Consider the following 13,669-nt stretch of genomic DNA (forward strand, 5'->3'; position numbering starts at 1 on the left):
CAAAACTGACCAAAATGGGGTTACAGAATTTGAATTTGATGTTAAAAGTAAGCAAATAAAAAGATACGAAAAACATTTATTTTTTCGAGATTCGATTATACGAAGTCCCATAGGGTATTTGTCCCTATTTTGGGCCTACTAAGCAGATCGCACTTTTAATTTGATGTTTTCTCAATGGATGCTATATGCAGTCTATTTTGTTATACATGAATAAGTTGGGTTTTAAATGCTTAAGCTCGTACATTATCAATATTTTGATAAAAATACCTTATATCGCTGTAAAAGTATGAAAAACTAAAACACTTTTTGCCCCTATTTTGGGGATATTGCTCCTAGCATACGACCTTCTTTGTGCATATTTTCGGCCTACCTTCTGATTGGTTGAAATCTCGAAGCACGTGGCGAGAATTTTTGACGTACGGCTCAGCCCCAGCTCGTACAGTACAGCCGCACAAGTTCGGTCGACAAAAATGGTAAATAATTTTAATGTTTTAAGCCACAAATTAACATTAGAATGATTGATTTCACCTGCATTAAGTCCATAATAAGCATGGACATCATTCATATCATTCATTTAAGAGTTTAAACATAATTAAACATTTATTGCGTAGCCAAACAGCAAGCCTGTAATATGCAAGAAAGACTATAACATTCGAGAAGCGCACACACACTGGCACAGTTTGTAGAATTGTCAAATGCACCGAAAATATATCCATTTCTCTCCGATATGGAAGAAGCAACTTTAATCAGTTATTTTATTGATTTGGTGGAAGTTTAGCGATTGTTTTTGCAATGGGATTGTGCAACCCACCAATAAAAACACATTGCCGGTGGTTGGAGATTCGGGGGACGGCTCTCATTCATGTGCTGAGCGATGAAAACAGTGACGCTGAGTGTCAACAAGCGGTAAGCAAAAGTGGTGAATATTTTGGACCTAATTGGCACCTAGCGATTTGCCAAGAAAAATGTGATGAGTGATATATTTTTTGCTTTATTTCTTATTTAGGAGGAAAAAGTGAATGATCCTTGCCCACCAAATTGAAGATAATGACTGCATGTGTCATTCTCAAGTGGCAGATCCCTGCCAGATTTGGTGAAAAGCTCAATTTCGTTGAATTAAGTTTGGTAGACCCAAAATACGTACTAGGCCCAAAATAGGGACAAATACCCTACAAACCTTCGGATAAGGCTGATGCAAATATTTTTAAAAGTTTTTGTCCCTCGGCTCTGGCCGAATAACAAAAGCCCTTTCAAAATGCATAGAAAAAGTGATTTACACAACTAAATTATTCGTCGAGATCGTGCATAATCCACGTGGCCTTCAAATATAAAATTTTCAATTGTGAAATACATCATAAATTAAGCAATATTTTTTCAGATCATCATTTTGGATTGTGGAACTAAATTGCTAATCAAAATGGAGACGCATGATTCTTTTCATTGTTTGTCCATCGTATCGCAGCTAGCGACATCTGTGCTATCATTTCGTAATTATTCCAAATAACTTAACTCGAAACCAACAGATGTCGCCCCCACCCTGACGAAAGTGGTTTGCGCCCCGGCTGAAACTGATCTAGGGAGCTTTTTGAACTTCCCTGTTTATTTTCACGTTTTGTCGTCTCTCCTTCTTCGCGTGCACGAGGGCAGACAAAAAACGGGAGAGAACTGTCATAACAAATAAATCCGCCGCGCCGCGATTCGCACGTGTTTGCTTCGAGTTTTGGATTTTTGTTGCTTTTCGCGTTAAATTTCGATTGAATTTCGGATTTTTTGGTGGTAATTTGTTGAAAAAGGTAAGAATTCAATTTGCGAAATTCAGTGAGTTAAAATGGAATCATTTCAGGCGCTTCAAGATGAGTACAAGTTTGGCAGCCCAGCTGCAGCGGCTGGCGGTTCCGGCGACCTCGGCCCTGTACGACTCGCGCAAGAAGCCTTCGATTCTGTTTGACGCCCAGGCGGCCGCCGGCAAAGACCGAGAGGTGATTTACGACATCGGCATCAGCGGGCTGCAGGAACTGGTCCAGTTGAACCCGGCGTTTTTGCAGTTTGAGGACACGCTGTTCGGGAAGACGTCGATCGATTTGCAGCGTTCGGTGGAGAACAAGGAGCTGAACCGGAAGTTGGACGCCAGCATTCGGAAGTTCTTCTACCACCTGTCGCCGTACTTTATGCTGCAGCCGGCGCACAAGTGTCTGGAGTGGTTGATTCGGCGGTATTCGATCCATGAGTTTAACCGGGCGGATTTTGTCAATTTGATTCTGCCGTACCATGAAACGCTGATCTTTGTGCGGTGCGTCCAGGTGCTGCACATTGCCGGCAAGAATGACCCGTTTGCGTGGCTGCATGGCGTTAAGACGAGTGGTGCTCCGTTGGCGAAGAAGTCGATTGTGAACCACGCCGCAGGATCGCTGGGATTTCTGCGCAGTTACGGAGAGTTCCTTGAGCAAGCCGTGGCCGAGCTGGACAACCGTGCGAACGTGCTCCAAGCCATGATCGCCTTCTACTGCACCACGACGATCGGAGTGCTGGACGGAGCGGACCAAGTCGGGGAGAACCTCGTAGTAGCGATCATCAAAACTCTGGTCAAAGGACTCAGCTCGAAGGCGCTGGATTTCACCGCGGCCAGCTACATGATCGTAGGTCACCTCGTGTCCAAAGCCACTCTGGCAAAGAAGACGCTCGAGAAGATTCTGCAACGGCTCGCCGTCCAGATGCATCCTTCGCTGACCGGAAACGCCGTCATGCTGATGGTTCTAATCCTGCAGACCCAGCAGGAACAGATCGGGGAACTGTCGGACGCGGTGATTGCCACCATCATGAGTGCCAAGTGGCTGCCCCAGGCGCTGGGTCGTGTTAAGCAGGAGGGCGTCAGTGTGGTCTCGCTGTTGCGCGCTGTTCTAGGCAAGTGCTTGAGCAAGATTTGCCGTCAGGATGAGGATTTGGAGCTTTGCAAGCGGTTCTGCGAAGGGTTGCTGCTGGAGATTACGCTGACGGAGGATGAAGCCAGGGTGGTCATTCAGAGCGTGCTGGATTCGTACTTCCACAAGGGCACGACGGCAGGTGAGACATTCCCTAGTTCAAATTTTAACAGCAATAATAAATTTAACTTGAAGTCGCGTGCTTCCCAAATGCGGACGTAAACTTTTAGTACCTAAAACTCCCTTCGTCGTCTGGTAAGATTAACGCGGATACCTACATGCCTGATGGCTAAGGATTAATTTTTCGGTTTCATACAGTTAATCAAGGGCCTTTTTAAAATTGAATGAATTTACTTGGGGATATCTCCATGTTTGCCTTAAGTAGTTTTAACCACAATTCTCAATCAGTCTCTTCAAACTCAAGCTTCTACCGAGGTCGATTGAGGCTAGGCCCTTAACCTGTATCTGTTCAAATCGACAATACTTTCATTTTTATTTTTTATGTTTTCCCGCTTTCTCTGGTGGTGCTCCTTGCTTCGCAGAAGAGCGTCGATGACTGAAGCACAGATCGAGCAATGGGTTGAAGCTTAATTTGGAGGTTCTTTTATTGTACTTGAATCTTACGTCCCTAGAAACGCAGAGTGGGAAAGTCTTGTTCAACCAAATCATTTTGCTGGCAAGCAAAAAAAAACAGTTTTGCGGTATGATTTTGTGGCCTCAATCTTGCCAAATTTAATTCAACTAAGCTGCGAGTCGTTTTATGTTAAGCATTTGTACACACTCGTGAAAACATACACGCATACACACTAGTTATGGCAAATTAGACCAGAATTGTAAAAAAAAATCTTTTTTGTGATGTATTTTGCGGCCCTGAAAAGTACCTACCGTTATGTTCAATTGTGTGATGCGATTTTTTCTTTAATTTTACTGGTGGTGCTTCGCAGAGCGTCGATGACTGAAGCACGGGTCGAGCACCACCGGTCGTCGGACTGCTAACTAGGATATTTTGCATGTCAGAGTAGAGCAGCTACCTATTTACAAAAGTCAAAGTAGTGATGTCACAGCAGCCTCAGAAAGCTGTGCAATCCGTCGCCCTCGAAGACACAATTTTTTTCTTGAAAGGCATTTCGCCGGCTTGTCCTGGGTGAGGACCAGGGGTGAGGGCAACTCCGAAGAATTGGCAGTCCTCACTACCTTCCTCAGAAGATCCCAAAGCGCTTCTTTTGTAGCTCTGGTCCCTCTCTATCTCTCTCTCCTGCTGCTGCTGGTTTGGCCGGTCCGACGTCTGAGACATGAATGATAGTCGTTTTCGTTGACCCTCTACTTCTCCTCCTTTTCGCAGTGCTTGGGTGATTTTCCTCTCAAATTAGGTATTTGACATTCCCGTCCGTGTTTGGGAAGCGCTCAATTTGCTTGCAAAATATTTGCATTTTGAATGCGTTTTAAATCATTCAATTGTTTCAATAATAAAATTTAATAGCAAATTTCTGAATAATTTTCGGAATTACACGTCGAAATTCAAAAGTTTAAAAAAATCTGAAATTAAGAAATTCGAAAATACAAATTTACGAAAAACCCCAATTTCCTTGACAATTTCTAACATTCAAAAACACTATTTTTACAAAAATTAAAAATGTTTGAATTCAAAATAAGGAATTTAAAAATTGAGGAATTTAAGAATTTAAGAATTTAAGAATTTAAGAATTTAAGAATTTAAGAATTTAAGAATTTAAGAATTTAAGAATACAGAATTTAAGAATTTAAGAATTTGAGAATTTAAAAATTTAAGAATTTAAGAATGAACTATGAAAATCAAAAAATCTTTTTATTTTTGAATTTCTAAAACTAAGATTTTTGAAACATTTCTGAATATTTCATTTAATTATTTTTTCAAGGATGTAGTAAAAATAGAAAAAATATCTTTCTACGGGTTAAATCCCATCTAAAATAAAAGGCGGAAAGCCAGCTTCTGTTACGTTCAATATAGCTCACATTTGGGATTCGACCACAGTACGCCCACCGGAACATGTCCCAATAATCATATTTGTCAGCAGAATGTCTACATCTTTTGAAAAGCTTGAAGATTGACAATTTAATGTATCCAACATAAAATAAAAAAATAAATAATTTTTAAGAATTCTCATCAGAAGTCTCATTCAATTCTGGCTTAATTTTTTTTTTTTCAAAAATATTTCAAGATTACGGATTTTTGGTAACCACAAATCCTTGAGACTGATCCGGGGGACAAATAAACATTTGAAAGTTAGCGTCGATATGTCCTATAACCGGACAGTGGAGATGGTTAAGCTTTTTTCACAACGACGATGTTGACGCCACACCCCTTAAAAACAGTGATTTCTGTAAGACATTGAACATTTCGTAATCTCGGTTTAAGTTTTTTGATTTTTTATTTGCATTTGCAAAGTCGAGATACGTTATTTTTATTTAACCATGATTTTCTGCGAGCAAGCAGTGAACAAGAAAAGATAACCATTTCCTACTTTGAAAGTGCAGAACAAAACCTGGAATATAAACAGGGGACAACCATTAGGCAGTAGAAGACATGAGTCCCGAGGATGCAGAGACTGCAATCACTACGACCAATGGAGAAGATGACCGAAAAGGCCTACAATGACGCGAAAGCTGTTGTTGATAAGATACAGAATAAACAATAAAAGCCCTTCTTCTAACAAACAACTACAATTTACCGATGGAAAATACTGGAAATTGAAGAGCAACTTAGAAAGCACCATAATTATGTAGTGTAATTCATTTCGCATATGAACGTTAACTAATCAAAGTTGATGATGTCAATTAGGTACTTGAAGTTCACGTCCGTGATAGGAAAGACCCCTTCTTCTGGATTATGACCTAAAATGTAAACAAAAAATAAAGTAAACTCTCTCTTTTCTGCATTCATTTCAGGCGACTTACCCTCCGCCAGCGACGATCGCTCGTCCTCGTCGGAGATCATCAGCCTGGACTCGGACGAGGAGGACTTTGAGCGCAAGGACGAGTGCGTGACACGGTGGTACTCGGACTTTCTGAAAGCGCTGGAGAACCAGTACCCGGCGGCGTTCGATCGCGTCGTGAAGCGCACCATGCGGGGTCACTTTTCGCAGAACAAGCGGAACGCGCTGAGGAATGTGCTCGGCTTTCTGATGCAGGCTTCGTACAGTGAGCAAGACACCAATGTGTTTGAGAACCTGTTTCACTATGACGTTGATCGGCGGGTGGATGCGGTGCGATATTTGGTGCAGAACTTCCAGAATATTAGCTTGAAGGGGGAGGGGAATTGCGATTTGCTGAAGGACAGCTTGAAGGAGCGATTGGAGGATGATAATTGCGATGTGATCGCTGAAGTGTTGAAGTTGGACGCCGGGGAGCTGGTTAAGCTGATTGGGAAGGATGAACTGATCACGAAGCTGGTGAAGTTGAGTTTGAAATGTTTGAGGGACACGAAGCGTTGGGAGGGAATTACGCCTAAGCTGATCAACCTGTTGACGGACAAGCGCCTCTACTCTGGGACTAACCTGAACAAGGTGATCATCGCGATCTATCCGTTCCTGTTTCCCGATGAAGACGATCCGATTGGTGCCGCGATCGCGAAACAAGTCCTCGCAACGGAATTCAGCCGCAAGTACAACGTCCTCATGCTGTCCGTCAACAAAATGGAGAACGTTGACTGCCAATCGCTGCTCGAAACCCTGGAAGAAATGCTCGGAACCGGCACGCACTTCCACGCCATCCAGGTCTGCTTCAACGTGTTGCTGGTGACGTCGTCACTGCCCAAAGAAGCGCCACTCCCGCTGGCAACCAAAGTTCTGGACTTTGCGCTGCGAATGCTGAGCGGAAAGTTTAAGTACGCTCCGTCGTCCAGCTTGAGCTGCCTCAAGAAGAATCGGCTGCCGATGGATATTCACGTGATCGTGACAGGATTCTTGATCGATCGAGTGCAGTTCGAGACGGGCCACCTGGACTTGACCAACCAGACGGAGTCGCTGCGGTTGCAGTTGAAGATCTTTGCGCTGTTGGTTGAGCGGTACTTCTCGATCAAAGAAGAACACAAAACCGTCAAGACGGTCTACGGAAAGGAGATCAGCAAGTTTTTGAAGAAGCTGTACCCGGAACCGGAGCGCAGGGTTGAGTTCCTGCTCGGGTTCTACTCGGCGCACTTGATCGAGGCTGCTGGAGCTGACAGCAAGGATGCGGTTGTGATTCCGCCGGAGCTGCAGGTTCGAGCTTTTCGACTGGTGAATGCCATGCTGGCGCAAATTTGTGAGTATTTTTAACAGGAAGCTGTCTAATCACATCACACATCGCACATGTCACGAACGAAATATTACAGTCGACAAATAACGATTGACGATCGAAAAAATCTCGATATGTGTTCAAATCCTTTCAAAAAAAAAAAGAAGTAAAATCTAAAATTTAAAAATTCAAGAATCGATAAATTCTTAAATTCAATAATTTAGAAAATAAAAATTCTAAAGAGTTTCAAAAATTTTAAAATTGAAAAAAAAACTATATTTATTTCAAAAATTCCATTTACAGTGTGATTATGTGAAGCCTCGATTATCCGAAGTTTTTTTTTTTACTTTTTACATTAAATTCGAGTTTTTCGACCTCATTCTAGCCAAATTTGAATACATAGTTGATTGCCTATTAAATTACAAAATGTATTTTATCATTATTTCAGTACCCCCATTTTGGCTGCAATCATGGATTTAAAAATTCTAATCACTAAAGAGCAGCCTTTGAAAAATTCAAAACTTTTGAAAATCACAAAATATTCTGGAATTTGCATTTTCTATTATTTTAAAATTCAGGAATACCAAAGCCCCAAGATTTAAAAATTCGTAAATTTTTAAATTTTTTAATTGAAAATTTCAAGATTTTCAAAAACTGTAGGACCTTTTTTCAATTTTTGAGGTTTTTTTTTAATGTTTTTAAAGCATTATTTTTTTAATTTAATTTTTTTCCATTATTTAAGATTTTTAATTCATTTAAAATCTTTAAATTTTAAACAATTTCTAAAATTTGAGAAATTTATGAAATTTGAGAAATTTATGAAATTTGAGAAATTTATGAAATTTATACAATTTATAAAATTTATACAATTTATAAAATTTATACAATTTATAAAATTTATACGATTTATAAATATATGAAATTTTATAAATTTATGAAAGTTTATAAATTTATTATTTTTTTTTGAAATTTAATTTTAAAAAACTCAAAATTTCAAAAATATATTATGTTTTGATTTTCAAGATGTTTTAAACTTTTTTTTAGATTTTTGAATTCTTGTAACATTTTAAAATCATTTATTAAATAAGACAATTTCTTAAAATTTTATAAATTTACGAAGTATTAGAAATTTATAAAATTTATTAAATTTATGAATTTTATTAAATTAATACAAAAATAAAATTTAGAAAATTTTTGAAATTTAGGAAATTTTATAAATTACCGAAAATAAAAAAAATGAAACCTAAAAAATATAAATTTTAGATCTTTCAGAATCTTATGAAATTTTAGAAATTTGAAAATTTATGAAATATTTGTAAAATTTTATAAGTTTATACAATTTTAAAAATAATAAAATTTAAGAAACTCATTACATTTTAAAAAAATATAAAATTTAGAAAATAATGAAATTTATGAAATTTGTTAAATTTATATAATTTAGGAAATTTAGGAAATTTTATAAATTTTGGATACCTAGGATTTTTTTCTAAATTCACGAATTATAAAAAATGAAACTTATGAAATTTATAAAATCCTAAATCTTTCAAAAATTTACCAAGTTTCCAAAATTTTAGAAATTTATTTTTTTAGAAGTTTATATGATTTAAAATTTTATAAATCTTCAGAAGTTAATGGAAATTTTAAAAAAATATAAAATTTATGAAATTCAAGTGATTTTAAAAATTATATTAGTTAAGAAATGTATAAAAATTTAGAAGTTTATAGAATTTTATAAATTTATATAATTTTTGGAAACTTATGACGTTTGAGAAATTTTAAAATTTTATAAAAATTTGAAAATGTATGTCATCTTATTTTTTTTTTAATTTATGAAATTTTTAAAATTTTAGAAATTGTAGAAATTTTGCCGGGAACCGTGGTATAGGGGTAAGCGTGATTGCCTTTCACCCAGTCGGCCTGGGTTCGATCCCAGACGGTCCCGGTGGCATTTTTCGAGGCGAGATTTGCCTGACCACGCCTTCCGTCAGAAGGGAAGTAAATGTTGGCCCCGGACTAACCTAAAAGGTAAGGTCGTTAGCTCAGTCCAGGTGTAGGAGTCGTCTCCGTGGGTCCTGTCTCGGTGGAGTCGCTGGTAGGCAGTTGGACTCGCAATCCAAAGGTCGTCAGTTCGAATCCCGGGGTGGATGGAAGCTAAGGTGTAAAAAGAGGTTTGCAATTGCCGCAACAATCAAGCCTTCGAGCAGGAATCTCGCAATCGAGAACGCCAAGGCAATGCTGTAGAGCGAATAATTTGATTTGATTTTGAGAAATTTTGAAATGTTTAGAAGATTTAGAAATTTTAGGCATATATGAAATTTACAAATTTTTTAAAAATTTATAAAAATTATTGTATGTATAAAATTCATGAAATTTATAAAAAAATAGAAATTAATGAAAGTATTTTTTATATTTTTCTAATGTTTGAAATTGCTTTTACAAATTTCGATCGTAAAGATTTCTCTATAGTAACATTTCGATCATTATTGCTCGATCGTAAGTCGAGAAACAATCACCGACAGTTAACTGAATCTTTTCTTTCAGCCTTCACCCTGCAACCAATCCACCTGCACTACATCATGCTCGGCCTAACCTCATCATCCTCGGTGATCCGCGAGTGCGCCCTGGAAACCCTCCAAACGATCAGCTCCAGCGAGAAATCCTCACTGGACGCCACCTACCGCTCGTTCATCCGCAAGCTGCTGAAACGCCGCGAGGAACTCGCCATGGACGGCGAGCAGCTCTCGCTGGTTCTGTTCACGATCTTCTCCCTGGACAAATCTCAGTCCTTCGACAAGATCCTCGCCGATCTGCTGGAGCGCGTGGTCAACCCCGTCACGCCGGAGTACGTGGCCGCGGGCGTGCTGGACGTGCTGAAGCTGATGGACGACGAGGACGTGCTCGTGAAGACCGTCGCGCGGGGCGTTAAGATTCTGGAGCGTGCGAGGGTTGGCTTTGGGGTTTATGAATCGAAGGTGGTTAAGTTGTTGATTGGAAGGATCAACCCGAACACGACGAGTAATTTGGTGCGCGTTGAGCGGTGTGGGAAGTTTGTGCGGATGGCGTTGAAGAGTTATGCTCCGCTGTGGGGGAGGGAGCGAAGGCATTTGTCGGCGTCGATCTTGATGATCGAGGCGATTGGGGAGGAGTTGTTTGGGACGTTTTCGGAGCGGTACGGGGAGGAGATTTTGCGGTTGGTGGTGGAGGCGGCGACGATGTCGCAGAATCCGGAGACGAACTCGGCTGCTGGGAAGATGGTTAAGGGGTTGAAGCTGAACGTAGAGTTGGTGATGGGGTTGTTGGAGGAGATGAAGGTGCAGCAGGGCGAGAAGAAGGGCAGGAGAAGCAAGGGGGCGTTGGTGCCTACGGAGTCGGTTTACACGGTTAGGGAGTGGAAGTGCGGAGTTACGCTGCTGGAGCTGCTGCAGAACAAGAAGCAGTTGGTGAACGCGGGTTTGTTGGTTCCGAAGCTGTTCGAGGTGCTGAAGTACTGTCTGGACTTTGAGGAGCAGTCCGGCGTGGAGTACGTCAAGCAGATGATTTTGTCTTTGTTGCTGCATTGCAGTGTGAAGGTTGACGAATCCGCCGTGGCGGACGCCGTGTTCAAGGTCGAACTGATTGTGCAGTGCATCCGCGGGACGCAGAACCCTCAAACGCATCACCACGCGCTGCTGCTGTTGGCGCACGTTGCCCACCTGGTCCCGGAGCAGGTCCTGCACAACATGATGGAGATCTTCACCTTCATGGGATCGTCGATCGTGCGTCACGACGACGTGTACAGCATCCAGATCATCTCGAAGATTATCGAAACGATCGTGCCGACGCTGGCCGCCGGGAAGTCCGACAAGAACACCAAAGATCGCGTGATTCCGATTTTGAAGATCTTCTCGGACGTGATCTTGGACGTTCCGGAGCATCGTCGGCTGCCGCTGTATTCCAAGTTGCTGCAGACGCTCGGGGCGTCCGAGTACCTGTGGATGTTCCTCGGAGTTCTGCTCGAGTCGGACGTTGTGAAGGGTGGCAAGAAGGCGGAGGAAGAATCGGAGGAGCGATCGGGTTCCAAGAAGAAGCACAAGATCGAGTCAGAGTACTCCAACTTTAGCAAGCGTCTCGAGATCGCGATCAACATCGCGCACGAGTTCGCCCCGTCCGAGATCGTTGAAACGTGCACCAAGCTCGTCCAGTTCATTCAGGACTTGCCGCTGAAGATCGACACGGTTCCCGAGCGCATGCAGATTGACCTGGCGGACGCGGAGATTTTTAGCGTGGAAGGCCACACGTACAAGCAGTTGCGTCACTACCGCTACTCGACGACGATGTTTGTGGGGACGTTGATCCGATCGACGCAGGTCATCAACAAGATCGCGCTGCTGGACGCGGAAGAGACGGCCGGGATGAAGGTTTGCTACCGGGACTTGATCGTTGGAAGTTTGTCGTACATTAATACGGTCGCGAAGGTGTTGGACAAGATGCGGAGTGAGGGAAATGAGCGGGACTTGGCATACTGGGAATTCTCGATCGCCAAGTGTTACGAGATTTTGGAGGGGACGATTTCGCTGCTTGAACCGGACATGTTGATCACGGTTTTTGCTGGACTGCTGAAGCATCGTACGCTGGTCATTCGGCTGAAGGTGCTGGATATCTTCAACAAGAAGATTCAGTACAGTCAAGAGTTCTTTGACGAGTCGCACCACCAGAAGCTGCTGGACTTGCTACCGGTGCTGATGAGTTTGATCAAGGGGATCTTCGAGGAGGAGTCTGTCGTGGGAAGTACCGCGTACAAGTTCAAGATCGCTCAAGAAGCGTACCTTACGCTGAAGCTCTCCTCGAAGATATTGGCCCAGAACAACCCGGCACAGTTCAAGGAGATCCTGTCCGGCTTGATCGACGAGTTGCGCGAGTACAAGAAGAACCCCAACCCGAACCTGCTCGCTTCGTTGATTCTGTGCATCGGTGAGGTCAGCGTCAACGTCGGCGCTCACGCAATTCCCTTCCTTCCGAAGTACATCCCAATGCTGACCAAGTTCATCGCGCACCAGGTACAGATCGAAGAGACGTTTGACAACCTTACGCATGCGATCGTAACTTCAATCTTGAAAATTGTCGACGCGCTGGCGCGTTTCTTGAGCCCGTATCTCAAGTCGATCATCGTCAGCATTTCAAAGCTAAAGGCGAAGCTGATCGGTAACGAAGATCCTCGCCTCTCAAACGTCACCTCCCGCCTCGTCCAGATCTGGGAAAAGCTCGCCGCGTCGATCCCACTCCGTCTCCTCATCCCGGCCATCGAGCAAAGCTACACCGACCTCGTCAAGGAGGGCGCCATCGACGGAATCGGCCCGCTTATGCAACTCCTCTCGACCTCCTTCAACGCGATCCAAACCTCCGAATTTAACGCCCTCCAATCCGAACTCTCCGACTTCTTCCTCTCGGCCCTCCAATTCCGCTGCGACAACGCCTCCGGAGCCAAGTTCCTCCCCCAGTCCATCGACATCGCCGAGGAGCACGTCATCAAGGCGTTCGTCGTCCTTATCCTCAAACTCTCGGAAAGCACCTTCCGCCCGCTCTACTACAAGGTCTTCGAGTGGGCCAACCGCGACTCCTCAACCAACGATCGCGCCATCACCTTCTTCAACCTGTCCAGCCATGCCGCCGACGCCCTCAAACACCTCTTTGTCCTGTTCGCCAGCGAGCTGATCGACAACGCCGCCAAACTCCTGGACGCGACCAACGCCGCCAAAACCGAATCCGACCTGTTCTTCCCGGACCCGCACAAAAACTGCACCCTCATCCGGTACATCCTGCGCACCCTCCTCAGCGTCCTCGTCAACGACAACCAAAATTTCATCAACTCGATGCGCTTCGACACCCTACTCCAACCCATCGCCGACCAACTGGAAAACACGATCGTCCACGAGGACAGCGAAATCCGACGCCTCGTCGTTGACTGCCTCGCTCAACTTGCGGTCGCCGTCGCCGATGACACCCTGTGGCGTCAACTGAACCACCAGGTTCTGCTCAAGACCCGCAACAACGATCCGGAGATCAGACTGTTTGCGCTGGAAGCGTGCACGGACATTGCGCGCAAGATCGGCGAAAACTTTGCCCCTCTGCTGCCGGAAACGATTCCCTTCCTGGCGGAACTGCTTGAGGACGAGAATCAGCAGGTGGAGAAGGCGGTGCAGAAGACGATTCGGGAGGTGGAGAAGGTGACGGGGGAGCCGCTGCAAAAGTATTTGTAAAAATATGGTAGGCGATGCGTAATTTTCACAAGTTGAAAATGGAGAAACGGAAATGTCACGCCGGTTCGGAAAATAAAAGTTATTTTTCTTTGTGGAAATTGTGTCGTGTGTGTTTTGTGATGAATTGGCTTCGAAAGAATATCCGGTGGCCCGGGACGAAAGTTAGCATGTGAGTGAATACAGAGTTTGTTTAAAACAAATTACGCTGATTTGTCATATAATAAAGCTTTATGACGTTTCGCGTACGCACACTAGCGCACCATT

General features: G+C 43.0%; 2 protein-coding genes across 2 annotated transcripts in view; both read left to right on the forward strand.

Moving 5' to 3' along the window:
• Positions 1 to 1,684: 1,684 nt before the first annotated feature.
• LOC120416871 (HEAT repeat-containing protein 1 homolog) lies at positions 1,685 to 13,508 on the forward strand. Its single transcript, XM_039578766.2, has 4 exons — positions 1,685 to 1,793; positions 1,844 to 3,060; positions 5,844 to 7,196; positions 9,711 to 13,508. Exons 2-4 carry the CDS (start codon positions 1,854 to 1,856, stop codon positions 13,403 to 13,405), a joined length of 6,255 nt encoding a protein of 2,084 aa, XP_039434700.1. The 5' UTR covers positions 1,685 to 1,793; positions 1,844 to 1,853; the 3' UTR covers positions 13,406 to 13,508.
• LOC120416872 (zinc transporter 2-like) overlaps positions 13,402 to 13,669 on the forward strand; it is a 144,759-nt gene continuing 144,491 nt past the window's right edge. Inside the window, exon 1 of the mRNA XM_039578767.2 lies at positions 13,402 to 13,574. Coding sequence (XP_039434701.1) covers positions 13,420 to 13,574 — 155 coding nt within the window. The 5' untranslated portion in view covers positions 13,402 to 13,419. The remainder of the gene's footprint in view (positions 13,575 to 13,669) is intronic.

Source organism: Culex pipiens, chromosome 2 (genome assembly GCF_016801865.2).
Source record: "Culex pipiens pallens isolate TS chromosome 2, TS_CPP_V2, whole genome shotgun sequence".
In the NCBI taxonomy this organism is placed as follows: Eukaryota; Metazoa; Arthropoda; class Insecta; order Diptera; family Culicidae; genus Culex; species Culex pipiens.

Excerpts from the sequence above, each read along its gene's own strand:
- LOC120416871 (XM_039578766.2), top strand. The coding sequence starts at position 1,854 with ATGAGTACAAGTTTGGCAGCCCAGCTGCAGCGGCTGGCGGTTCCGGCG. Across the intron at positions 3,061-5,843 it reads CCACAAGGGCACGACGGCAG|GCGACTTACCCTCCGCCAGC; the intron begins GTGAGACATTCC and ends CATTCATTTCAG. Across the intron at positions 7,197-9,710 it reads TGCCATGCTGGCGCAAATTT|CCTTCACCCTGCAACCAATC; the intron begins GTGAGTATTTTT and ends CTTTTCTTTCAG.